Source organism: Epinephelus lanceolatus, chromosome 19, assembly GCF_041903045.1.
Source record: "Epinephelus lanceolatus isolate andai-2023 chromosome 19, ASM4190304v1, whole genome shotgun sequence".
Classification (NCBI taxonomy): domain Eukaryota; kingdom Metazoa; phylum Chordata; class Actinopteri; order Perciformes; family Serranidae; genus Epinephelus; species Epinephelus lanceolatus.
Window position 1 is genome coordinate 27,466,841 of NC_135752.1, and position 14,027 is coordinate 27,480,867.

The 14,027-nt window shown below is 38.9% G+C and overlaps 1 protein-coding gene across 14 annotated transcripts in view; it reads left to right on the forward strand.

Moving 5' to 3' along the window:
* tcf4 (transcription factor 4) overlaps positions 1-14,027 on the forward strand; it is a 305,044-nt gene that overhangs the window by 174,125 nt on the left and 116,892 nt on the right. For all 14 annotated transcript variants that reach the window (XM_033646555.2, XM_033646557.2, XM_033646554.2 and 11 more), the window contains 2 exons: positions 529-655; positions 2,799-2,848. In XM_033646555.2, the coding sequence (XP_033502446.1) occupies positions 529-655; positions 2,799-2,848 (177 nt within the window). The remainder of the gene's footprint in view (positions 1-528; positions 656-2,798; positions 2,849-14,027) is intronic.

Consider the following 14,027-nt stretch of genomic DNA (forward strand, 5'->3'; position numbering starts at 1 on the left):
CCAAAATGTCCGAAACATTCCAGCTTCCATTCACTTTTCAGCTCAATATGCTGAACGTGCTGAACGCTTTAATGGTTGTCTTCATTCCAGGTTATTATTTTCAACATCCTCAACATTTTAAATGTTGGAAACATTGAAGTGTTTAAAGTCAAGATTTCCACAGCACACTACTCACAACATTTCAACTTGCGTCAAAGTACAAACTTCAGCATCACGGCTACGTTGAGTACTTCGGGTAATTCCAAAAATCAACACGCTGAACTTAAACACACAAAATAATCTTGGTTGGACCTGTTCGTATTATCTTTGCCATGTTTTAATTCATTTTTTAAAGGATGTCAGATGATATTAATTTTTGTTATGGCTGGCTTGTCTCTGTGCTAAAGTCTTTATCTCTTCATAAACCTGGAAATATGTTTTGTTCCCATTTCCTTGTGATGAATGCTGCATCCTTCCTGGTCTTTGACTCACAAGGTCACATGGTTAACAGTCTCTCTCTTTCTGTCTGTTTCTGTGTCTCTCGACCAGTCAATACTGGGTGGCGAGATGGGTTTGGGGAGTCCCGGCGCAGCGTCGCCCACCAAGCCAGCCGGTCAGTACTACCAGCACTACGGCTCCAACCCGCGGAGGAGAACGCTGCCTATGGACGCCATGGGTGAGACACTACATTAAACATACACTATGAACACACGGAGAGACAAAGTTAACGTTTGTGCCAATCAGCTGCTTTCTACCTTTGACAATGTCTAACAATGAGAGAAAGAGTTAAGGTTCTGGCCTGTAACCTCGTTTCTACTGTCCAAAATTCTTTTAAACATGATCTATCGTCTTTTTTTTTTTCTTTAAGAGCATAGGCAGAGAAATAATTGATCACTAAATTAAAGATATGACAATATACACTATACATGACAATGCAGTCTAATACAACAGTTCTTTTGTAAGTCCTCCCTTCATGAAGGTTATAATGTTGTTTTCATGGGAACTGTTTTAGAGTTGATTCAACTTCATGGTCAGCTGGTTCAAATTAGGGTGGACAAAATATTAAAAACATCTGCAACATACAGTATAATACAGTTCAACAGCCCTAGACTATACAACCTTAAAAATTACTATAGAGCTAATAAAATTATACCTTTATGTAGGGTTTCTTTCAGGGCTGTTTTAATAGACTGCATTAGTCCTAGCTTTAAACAACGTCATAATGAAAATACATAAAATATATTAGTTTTAGAAGGCTCTGTCGACCCCATTAGCATATGAAGCACCCCCACGCTGGGGCCCAAAGTGCGTATGGCGGCAAAGTTGAAACACACAGTTCTTCATGGCTCTTTCACTCACGTTATTGAGAAAGAATATAAATAAATCATGACGTACGAACAAATTTCTCTTGAAATAAACCAGGGATAGGGGTTGCAAATTAGTCATGGCTAGAAACTTGTGTGCACTGCATCTACTTTGTATTTTATATAAAAAGCAGTGTCTTGTGCATTTGTCCTCGTCAAAAAAAAAACAACAAGTAAATAAATAAATTAATAATAAAAATTTTATTGAGTCTTTCTAATTCGGAAGAAAAAAATTTCAGAATCATTTTCTCAATGATGACAGTAATCATATTGATGGTGATCTACCTTGTTTGTCTTTTTTAAATAAAGATAAACGCACCTTTGTTTAATACAAATTCCTTAAGCAGTAGAAACTAAAGTGAAAACAGTAGCGATTATAGGTCTATATAGGTTGTTTCTTTCCATCTAAATCTTTATGTTTTGGTGCGTAGATAAACTATAATTCAATTTTATTTGTACAGCACCATATCATACAGAAGCAGTTCAGAGAGTTTTACATGAAAGCAAAATGAAGCAGCCACAAATGTCTAAATAAACAGGGTGACTGCATCATACATACATCCACATATGCACAAAAGCATGCAGTACATTGGTAGTACAAGGCTCCAGTGAAAACGAAGGTCTTATAAAGGGACATAGTGTCTGAGCAAGTCTAAAATCAGCAGGCAAGCTCTCCCATGCTTTACAGTATTCTCATTGTTAGATTGAAGAAATAAGTCAGCATGTCAATGTAGTTTCTATATCCACACAGAAACTTCTCACAGCAACCTTGGTGAGACATTTTAACCTGCAACGATTCCAGTTCACAGCCGCTATGTGTTTTCTTTTTTAGAAGGCCGAGCATTGTGCATGCGTGTCCGTGTCTGCGTGTCACCATCCTGTTTGTTCGTGTGTGTTTTGAAAGGGGACTTTAAGCAAAAAAAAAAAAATACAGGGAAGTCTTTTAGAAAGCAGGACAATAGTGGCCGTGGTGTAGCCTTGGTAGCGTTAGCCTTGAGAGGACACACACACACACACACACGCGCGATGACAACTCTGGGCCAATTTCAAAAAAAAGGAAAAAAAAAAAAACACTTTCATTTTTCCATCAAAGTCTCACCTTCCCAGTTAATAGACCATTCCCTCTCTTCCCTTGAGAGAAACCCTGAAAAATAATATAAACATGTCCTTTTATCAAACCAAAAAGAAAAAGAAAAAAAAAAACAGCCCTGTCCCTTTTTGTATTCTGGCTTTTTATTTCCTGCATCTTATTGCGTCGCGCTTGTTTGCAGTGAAAGCGTTCTTTGTAAACATATCGACGGCGGTGGGAAAAGTGGCCTCGCTCTTTCCTCTTCGGGTGATCGATTAAATTCAAACAAATCAAACCAGAACCTCCTTTTAAAAGAGCAATAAAAAAAGCCTCTTGGCCTGTTCAACCCTCATGTATTGTTTTGTTGCTTTTTTTGTCTCTTTCAGAGGTTCACACAAAAAAAGTGCGGAAGGTCCCTCCCGGCTTGCCGTCCTCAGTAAGTGATAACATTTTTGTTTATTATCATTTCGGAGGTATTATCGCTGCCTCCGCTGTGAGCCTGAAGAAAAGGCTGCTGATGCTCCTGCATGTTTGGAATCGCTGAGCTGGTTTTGTCGGAGAAAAGCTGCACACGTTGCCAGGTTCTGGGAATTTGTCGAGGTGAGGATGGTGCTGCTGTCGGAGCCGCGTTGGACACAGCTGTCGTTTTTTTGTCGCGGGTTCCTATTTTTGGGGAATCAGCTGGAAGAATCTCACGCCAGAATGAATTAGAAAAAAAGGCGTCTATTGTTCTGAATCTGAAGAGATGTAGTCGTATAAAATGTTTTCTGAACGACTGACAGCACAAAGCCAATGGAATCAACTAGAAAAGGAAAAAAGATGGAATAAAAATATGACATTAGAGCAGTTTGCTGAGTTCCCCTTTTATTGATCCATTAATCAGTGATTGGGTTGGATCTCTCTGTGGCATTTGGACTGAAACTCACCCGTCGATCCACTTGGCTGCTGGTTGGAGGTTGTTTTTTTTTTGCAGGTTTAAAAGGGCAGAACTCCCCCAAAAAATGGAGTTGTAGACGGAGAAAAGCGGCTCACGTTGCCAGGTTTTGTGAATTTGTGGAGATGAGGATGAGGCCTCTGTCGGAGCTGGAGACAAACAGCTGTCGGCTTTTTGTTGTCGGTTGCTGTTTTTAGGCATCAGCTGAAAGAGTTTCATTCCAGGATAAATAATAATAACTAAACGATACTCTTCTAAATAAAAAGAAATGACATAGTAAGTGAAAAACAAATCCAAACACCCTTTATTTTTACTTTATGCCTCCCTCATTTATAGGCAGTACATAAACATTTAGTGAATGGTTTATAACACACTACAATGTAATTGTACTTAGCTATAAGGACATATAAGTGTATTAATGTTCTGTATATGACAACAACGTGTTTAATATTACTACAAGACTATATTACTGTGTTTCATACTATTTTAATTCATTTTCTGTTTCTACATCAGCCTCCATGCAAGGGTATAGGTTTTGTTTCGGGAATACTCATGAAACAGGGGGTGCTGTGGGTCATCTGCCACAAAATGTTGAGCATCAAACACTAACTTCCCTGAACTGTGGTGAATTTCTATGCGCCATTTTGTGCCCTGTTTGCAGCAATTTATGGCGTAAATGTCTTTAATTTTGTCCAAATAAAAGTCAAATTTCTTGTTTTTATTGGGGGGGGGGGGGGGGGGGGGGAGGCATATGGACATGTTCTAAATATTGAGGAGGACATCTCCCCTGCGTCCCCTGCGAAATCTACACCTATGCCTCCATGTGTTACAAATTCATGCAGTAATGCAAAATTAGAATACAGGACTCTTTTAGGTGGTGTAATTTGGATGAGTACACTTGAATAAATACTAAATTATAGTGTGTTATAAACCATTTTTTTTCATATTTCGGGGGAAATAGATTATTTATTTATTTTTTTTTTTAAGTTAAATAATTTTTAAAAAGCTGTTTTTATAGACAGACTGAATTGAATTCATGTGCTGATTTCCCCTATTGTAGATTAATTAGTGGATTTGTTTATTAGATTTTGGGATTTTGGGCATTTTGGGTTGAAACTCTGAGTTGCTGGCTGGAAGACTTGAGGATTTAACACAGTTAAGTGAGTTCAAGAAGGAAGAAACATCCATCTACCAAGAAATAAAAAAAGAAAATCTGTTGAGAAGTGCTTCACCACCAAGCACCAAACATTTACCTGTTACAGTGTCTCAGATTTGATTGATTTGTGGGTGTTGGTCAGATTGTAAGTCATCACATCGGCCTTTGTATACATGTTATGGACATTTTCTTCCTGGCGTTTAATAGACTAAATGATTCATTAAAATAATCATTAGCCTCAGCCCTGAACAGAAAATATATGATTAAAAAACATCACTGTCTGATGAGTGGTCGTGGCTCCTCGTGCGCTGCTTGGATTGACCCCAGCTGTTGTCTCTGAGGCCTGGAGCCTGGCTGTGGTTTGAATGAGGAGACGAAGCAGCAGGACGTTTTTCTGACGTTTCACATATTTCACTTTTTATCTGCTGCCGTCTTTGTTCTACCTGGTGTTTTGGTTTTGTGCTCGTCTGCTGCTTCGCCTGCAGGATGTAGTTTGCTGTCGTTTAATGCAACTTTAACATCGGTGTGAGAAATACGCTCATGTTGCAACATTTTTCACATTTTTTGCACAGACGTGTGAGTTTATAACGCCATCTTTATTTTGGTTTGGTGTTGTTTTGTTGAAATCAGTTGATCAGTCAATTGCTTGATTAATATAAGAGGCGAAAATCTCCTCATAGGTGATGAGTTGCTGTCATTCTCTGTTTTATTTCACAGTAAATTCAATGTATATTTGGGCTGGTGACTGTTGTTGATTTAAAATAAGCAGGTAGAGGATGCAGATATGTCCTTATAATGGAACTGATAGTGAAAATAATCTGTAGCAGCAGCTCTAGCACTCATTAGATTTATTTCTAATTTTGACTTTGAGGTGTTTTACATGTGGTTTTTTTTTTTTTTTTTTTTTTTTTTTTCCTGTTGCTGACCTCATTAATCGCCAGTTAACGACGGCTGAATGTACAGCGTGTCAGCCGTCTCTTTGGCTCGGCGGGAGTCCGCCTTTCTGTGGCCTCGGCCCGCTTTGTCCCCGCTTCCTCTTCTCTTTCCTCCGCCTCTACATCAGCCTGGGGAGGGAGGGGGAGGAGGAGGGGGGGCCGCGGGGGACAGAGGAAGGAGGAAAGAAGGGAAACAAGAGGAGGAGAGGAAAGGTGTTAAAAAAAAGAGAAAAGCAGGGAGGAAGCGTGGTTTGTTTGACAGGTTGGTGGTGGGTTTTTTTTTTTCATCTTTTGTGTGTGTGAAGTGGAAGGATGAGACGTTTCCTGTGGAGCAGGGACGTGATGTCAAACAACAGGGACTGTTGCTTTATTTTAATATGGATTTAATATTGGAATAGACATTCCAGAGCTGGAAAATCTGTTTTATCAAGCACTAAACCTTTGTAATGTTCTGGTACTTGCACTTTTTGTTACTTCTATCTGATGGCTAAAGTTGTGCTTACTTTATTAACTCAGATTTTATGTTTAATACAAGACAACAGGATTTTCTTCTTGATGATCTGCAACAATTTGTGCCAATAGGAGCCTTGTTTTCTGTGACTAGAGTAAAGACATCTTTAGTCAACTTTGACCTTGATTCTTTGACACCGTCACCTACAAATGGCGTGTCTGTACTCCCACATCGTTCTCCCTGATTTGTTCTAGAGGAATTAAAGTTGCTGCCTGTATTGTGTTTAATGATAAAGCCTTTTCTGATCTATAAAATGACATATTATTAGAACACAGAAGTCGTAGGCGGTTGGGGTGGATGGTGGATGGGTTCACTCCCTACAGAACATAAGTGTTTTCTCATTAAACGCCCCTATCAGCATGGCTACGTAATTTGTCTTTCTTTCCAAAACAGTGACAGATCATTGAAAAAAATAAATGTTTTATGAACCTCATGATTAAGGTTTATTTGGTGAAGGAAACCACTCGGTTAGGTTTGAGGTTTTAAAATGACCACTTCATAAATGTCAGGAGAAATTAGAAGTACAAAAATGTGGATGAAAAATGAAGGCAAAATATTTGTAGATACAGGTGCTGCCATTTTGACATTTGGAGCTTGAGTCTGCACAGTTGCAGTTGGGAAGTGGAGACATTTTCACCTATACACCTGTCTGACCCGTCTGAATCACAAGCAGCGGCATTGATCACAACCGCACCAGTTGACATACTAAGCTGTCAGTCATGACGTACCAACCTCTTTTTATAGCATCAAATAAGTGTTTAAAACCAAACTTGGTTACGCTTAGCAGCCGAAGCGTAACCACAGGTGGGACACAGGGTGTGGACCCCAGACTCTAGCGTCAGAGTCTAGGAAACCCCCCAACCACCTCCCTGTGACTTCGGTGCTGCACAGGAACGTCACTCTACTCTCTGACCAACTAACCGGCACGGCTGTAAAAAAAAAAAAAAAAAAAAAAAAGTCTTGTGTCGACAGTCATGTGATCCAGGTTTTGGATCTCTGTACTCGCATCGCCTTCATGTCTGCGGCGCTCTGAGCTGTCTCCTCTCTGTGCTCTAACCCTCTCTGTTTCCACCCCTGTGATGTCAGTAATCCTGCCTGCTTCCTCCCGTTCACATCAAGAGAACAGGGACGAGGAGAGGACCCACCGCCTGTGAAATGGAGAGGTGGTTCGACTGCAGGAAAATAAATTCAGAGGCACTTTCTGCCTGCTTGTTGGCACGAGTATCAGTTGCGAGAGAGAACAGAAACTGTACGGAGAGCTTTGTAGCTATAGCTCTTATTTTTTTGTACATTTTTTTTTTAGATGTCTTTGAATAGCAGGTTCTGTCGTGTCACGAGTCAGTTTGAGCACAGAGGTCCTGTTTGGAGTCCGTGGCTTTTATTCTGAAAAAGCATCAGATTGCTGACAGGTGCTCATTTTCATAATCGCTTCGGTTTTGGGTTTAATTCCAATGTTTTTAGCTCAAAACTTTGAATAGGACAACAACACAAAAGTAACTTACTTCGGACATTATGTTGAAGCACTGACAATACAAACAGCTTCATTATTGGATCGTTTTTTTCTCCTGTATCCAGTGATTTGTGTCTGTACGTCCATGGTTACAGTGCAAACAGGAGCAGCTAGCAGCTAATGGATGATTTAATGGTGCAGATTCACCAACATGTAAAGACAAATAGACTGAATAAAGGTGTAGGTAACAGCTAGTTAACTGATTTCATGACATCATACATTATAAATTCTGTATTTTCAACCTGGACCCTATTTTTAAGTGACTAATGGGAATAACAGGTGTTGAGAGTGACCACTCGCGGCACGTTTGCATTGTCAATTGTCAATTCTCAAAGTCCTTGTTTTTTTGTCTGAGATTCAAATTGCTATTTTACGTGTCTGACAACATTATGGAAAGGTTCCCTACAGAAATAAACCTTTTGTTAAAAACTCTGATCCTTTTTGTTTAACCAGACACAGCCCTGAAATCGGCATCACCAAACACACCAGACTCCATGTCAATAAACAGTCATTTTATTTCTGTAAAACACCCCTCATTCATAGTCGACAGAAACAAAATAACGATCACAAAAATTGTCTTGGTTTGTCTGTCCACTGTTCCAGCAATCACCAACTCTGGTTTGTATGAAATAAACTGTAATTCACCCAGTTAGATGTGAAAACATTTTGTTTCTATTCACGCTACAATTACTGATTATTTAAATGGAGTCTGGTAAGTCAGGCAATAGCAATGTCAGGGCTGTTTCTGGTTAAACAAAATTAATCTTCCTCTTTAAGAAGAAGGTCTATCCTTTCAGTGATGTTGTCAGACACTTAAAATAACAATCTAAACCTGTCAGTGGCAAAAAAAGGCACTCTTAGTGGACCTAAACTGACGGTGCAAACATGCCCCAAATGGTTACGTTGCAGCCTGTTTGCCGCTGCCAACAGCAGCTCTGTCTCTCATTCAACACTGGACCAATTTCAAAACTTGTTTTCATTAGTCACCTAGAAATAGAAATATAGGAGAATCTGGTCCAGGTTGAAAAATACCAAAATTAGCCTTTAAGCAAATCATATCTATCCCAAATAAAAATTAGATAAAGGAAACATTTGGAGTTGAACTGAAAATAGCCTTTTATTTTATTTGACATTACTAAGACAAAAAGAAGGCCCTGTAGCATGATGCCTTTATCCCTGAACCACTGACACGTCCTCCTGTTCATTTGTAAACACATTGTATTATATATCAAAGACAATTTCAAATTATAAGCTTTTGTCTTTCAGAAAAATTGTCCCATAACTTGCCTTTTGTACGACTCACATGATGGCATTTCTGAATAGACTAATGTATCCTGAAATAAACATATGATGTACCAAGATAGGCCTTAAGCCCATATATTACCCGATCAGTAGCAAAACACTGCATAAATCCTACAATGATGATTACTGCAGACTGTCTCTTGTTGCTCCTCCAAACTGTAGAAGAAAGTCACATATGAGATTCATTGTTAGTCCCTCTCTGCAGAGATTTGAACCTGTAACCCTGTCAGCTGCTCAGATCAGCCCATAAAGACTCTGCGTTCGACTGTCTGTTCAGAGACTCCTGCTCTTTTGCTGATTTTTTTTTTTTTCTCCCTCCCTCGGATGGTCCGGCCTCCAAACCTGCTGCCAACGGCGACGGCGATGAGGCTGAAATGTGTTTTCATTCCTGCTCTCAGCAGCCGACAGAGCTGTTTGTCCTCGTCTTTTTTTGTGTCCGTCTTTTTAACACAGAAAATTCAAACCTTTATTCTTTTGATGTTAGAATTTTTATTGTTTATTCTCAACAGTTTTATCGAGCTTGAGCTCCACATTTTTCAAATTAGAATTTTAGGGATTTTTTTTTATACGTGTGCATGTAAGTTAAGCTTCAGAGAAGCTGAATTTTGTTTAATGAAAATGTTTTAAATTTAATTGTGAATTTGGGACAGAATTAAATTGGTTTACTGAGTGATTTGATCCTAAAATAAAGCTTTGACTGAATATCTGATATTGATCTATAGCAAGATATGAATATAGGACAAATCAGATTCCAATAGCATTCCAATGTAAAATACCTTCACTTCCTGTCTTTGTCGGATTGTTTCTCACTGTTTACACTTTTTATCTGCCTCATTAAATGCCTCTTTATTTTGATGCAGATTTTAATAGTAGTATTTTAGGTATTCTTAATATAGTGTTAGAGCGGTCGCAGTATTCAGAGATCTAACTGATGCCTAACAGTAAACTATATCAATTAAAAAACAATGTAAAACGCCTATGATATCCCGTTTTAAGGCAATTTTCAACATGTGCTTCTACACCTATAATTGCACTTTATTTTTATTTTTTTATTTTGACTGTACTCTGGAAGCACTCTTCTAATTTGTATATATTTTATTAACCATATTATATAGGTCATTTGTTGAATACAGTCTGTTAGGCAAGACTAAATGCAGGGTGTGTATTTTTGGACATAATGCTGTTTAAAGGTTGCAAAAACCCACATCGTCAAAAACTCCATGCAATCTGAGCTTTAGATAAATACAGTATAATACATAGTATTTACACAGAGTGTGTGTTGGTGACATTACATGATCGTTTCACTGGATTTTCCATATGAAATGTATGGATACTGACATAAAACAAGTACAGTAACACACGGGGATCTGCAGTCTGTGGAGGAACCGATTTGAGACAGAAATGTGATGAAAACCAGATGGGTGGGATTTAGAATAAAGACGTGGAGGAAAGGAATGCTGACTAAGAGAAAGGAGGAATAAAACAGATAAAAGTACGTCTATAAAAAGGGTCAAATATTTAAAGTAGAATTTTCTCATGCTGTTATTTGAATGATGGCGATGAACTAGTCGGATGTCACAGATTTACAGATGATCTAACACACTGTGATGTTTTTATACCGAATGTAACTGAAGACATGAAATAACTCTCACACACACACACACACACACACACACACTCTCTCTCTCTGCCCAGCCTGCACCTGCTCTGAGTACAAACACAGCTTCACAGAGGAATGCCTGTAATGTAAGTGTGTGTGTGTGTGTGTGTGTGTGTGTGTGTGTGTGTGTGTGTGTGAGTGTGCGTACATCTATGGCAACACACAGCGGCCAAAAACAAAAGTTCTCTTTGTGAGAAAACTAGCTATGGGTAAACAGCCAACACACACACACACACACACACACACACACACACACACATTTGTAAATTCAAAAATGTGAGCACCCTCACTGACATAATTCATGCCCCCAACCCTAACGTTAAAGGGTGGATTCAATTTTTTAATTTATTAAGTCTATCATATGTCATATGTACATTGAGAGAGTTGCTGGTGGCCGTAATCATTCCTCCCATCCATACTGGCTGTGTTATGACTACATTGTAAGAAATGGAGGACAAAATCTAAAGTCCTTGTTCTGTGCAAAAAAATAAAAAAGTACGGTCATCTTCCAAAGTTACAGTATTTTTGGTACAAAATTCCAGAGTTCCCCAGCTGAGCTGCAGCTGAGGGATATGTCCTTCTAGTTGCATCGCCAGGACACAACATGCAGGGCAAAGGTACCCTCTTAATTCGGCTAACTGTGACTGATAAAGGCTCATACTTGCAGTCGTGGAAGAATTATTCATATATTTGACTTAAGTATACCACAGTATGAAAATACTTTGTTACCTTGAGCTGAATTTTGACCGTAAACTGGACATGAAGCAGTCAGTCAAGTTAACATGATTTATTAAACAAATTTCCACTCATATCAACAATTATATATAACCTGTGACATCATGGGGTTGGTTGGTTTGGAGGACTTTACCAGACACAATGAAGAGACATCTTGCTCCATTTCCAACCAAGAGTTCATTCGTCCCGGTTCAGAGATGGTTCAGTGTCTTCACTGGCCAACAGAACCAACCAACCCTGTGACAAAATCAGTGTTGTCACACCAAAATGGTGGTGCACTAGCTTAATAGCTGGGTAGAAATTGCCCAAATAAATGTGTCTGTAGTTTTAATAACTTCTAAAATCAGATTTTCGCATTACCAGTCCCAAAAATATGCACATTTCATATCAACTTTAACCCTAAAACCAAGTCTTATGTTGTTGTCACACCAAATACGATGCAAATTTTTTGCAATGCTTTACTCGCACAAGTTTGAACGCTAGAATATTTTGTGTTGACTTGCTTCATATGCACAAATAATTCACGTCATACATCCCTGAAGGATCTTAATGCTGATTGGCTATCGTGGCACGAATTGGTCACTGAAGGTTTTTTCAAATCAAAAATAAACGAATAAGCATATGATGCAAAATCGTGCTACTACTCTACTGTCATTCGTGTCCCGTCCATCACATCCATTGTGCCACCTCATGGGGGATTCATGTCTAATCACGTCTTTACATTGACTTTACATGTAGTTAACTTCCGTAAATTGTTTTATTCGCACCCAGTGTGAACACAACATTAAACCTCAAACAGCCCTTCAAAGACAAAACGTCCTCACTTTCCAAAACGTCCTCAATGTTCTGCCCACTTTCACCACTTCAGATGCATCTGATGACATTAGTGGCAACAAAGTTTAGTGATAGCTGATGGCTCGATATTTAATGACATTTTCATCTTTTTCATTTGTTGTTGCTGATGTTTACCTCTTATCAAGCCCCTTTGCCACTGCACAAAAAAACACCCATATCCACTGACATTTTGCTTTTTTGTTTAATGGAAAAGTTTACAGTCTGCATTCACCCCAAGCCACATGTCTTTGCGATAGTCACAGGTATCCAGCTCCAATTGGCTTCCATTGGTGCTAATGAAATAAAAATTCAACACCCACACGGATGCACTAATTTTAGCCCATTTGCCGGCACTATGCAATGATGGGCTGCCAGAAAACGTTGTTCCACTCCGCCTAAGCAGCACTCAAACATTGTTCCATATTAGTCTGCACAGAGTTTGAAAGAGAGACTGAATGAGTCGGAGATTAAAAAAAAAAATTAATAAGTAACCACCGACACATTTTCTCTGGCTTCCATGCTGCTTTCTACTGTTTGCTAACCTTTTTTTATAGCCTGTCTGTGACATTGGACATGACACACCAGTAAAAAAAAAAGCGACACACAGACAGGCATATTCATCATCACCAGAGCCGTGTGCACAGCTCTGGTCTCCTGGCAATGGGAAAGGGTATGATTTAAAAACAGCATACACGCGCTGATATGGGTGGAAAAGGGTATTAGAAACTGAAAAATACTGGGCTTAATAGGAGTTGCTACACTCTTAATTGTATTTTTAGGCTCTGAGTTGGTTTTCAGTGGTCTTTGACAGCCTCTGTCTGCTGCTTTTCATCCTTTTGTTTGCTTCTTCTGACGACTATATTGGAGCTTAAAGGTTCAGTGAGATTTTGAAAATTACTATCCCAGCAAACAGCTATTTGCTATGTAAAGATATAGTGGAGTATGCAAGAACTTTCTTTCAAAGCGCAGTGAACTTTTAAATCAACCAGAAATGATAGTAAAACATGTCACAGTGTAGTTTTCTCTGTTCATTCAGCAGGTGCTTAATTGTTGCTTCCAAGTCTTAAAATGGTTGGGAAGACTCCGCTGTTTATTCTGGTGTCATATTGGCTTAAATTTGGGTGACATTTTGGTGTCAAGGGCAATATCTTATGATATATGACCTTGATCATTTTTGCTGACCTCAGTAAGTCAACACCATAAATATCATGACAGTTGTCATCTTTGTTATGGTAGATGGTCTGTGTGTATCCCATTAGCTAACTAATCACCACCACTCTACACTACACTTTTAGGGTGGTTACCATTGATAATGACGCAACCGTGGTTCAGGACAGCATGGTTGCAGAAGTGCAATACATACCCTCCAGTTCCCCCTCCATACACCTAACACCATTAGCTCTGTTAGGCACTGTTGGTCTTGTAAGTGCTGTTAGCACTATTAGCACTGTCAGCTAGTTTGCAAGCACTGCTAGGCACCACCATTTAGGGCTGCGTGATATGTGGAAAAAAAAGGGAATGTGATTATTTTGACAGATATTGGGATATATGTCACAATTTTAGTGGGAATTGTATATTTTGCATTTCATTTTCAAATATAGAAGAATGATGATGTGATTTTTGCTTTGGTCTGCAACAAACAAGCATGGTCGCTTACGTCTCAAATATGATGTATAGGCCAGGGCATCTGTGCAGCACCACAGTGCTTCATTAATAATGGTATGTTAAGAAACATTTTACCTTTATAAAAAAAATAAATAAAAAAAAATTGGATATTGCACTCGGCCATGCTGTGATTTCAATAGTATTTCAATTAATTGTGCAGCCCTTACGTTATTTCCGCTCAGCCACCTTCATGTTTGCTTGTGACATCAGAGGTGAGAGCCGTGTGTAATCAATCCCCTCCCAGTCTCTGAATGTTGCAGACCATATAGCTTTGTGCTTGATATTTATATTTTAATCATATCAGTGTTCTGTTGTAGTTAAAGGTCTCTACCATAAGGAGCATGGGCACACTGATTAGTTTCTTTTTTTGTTG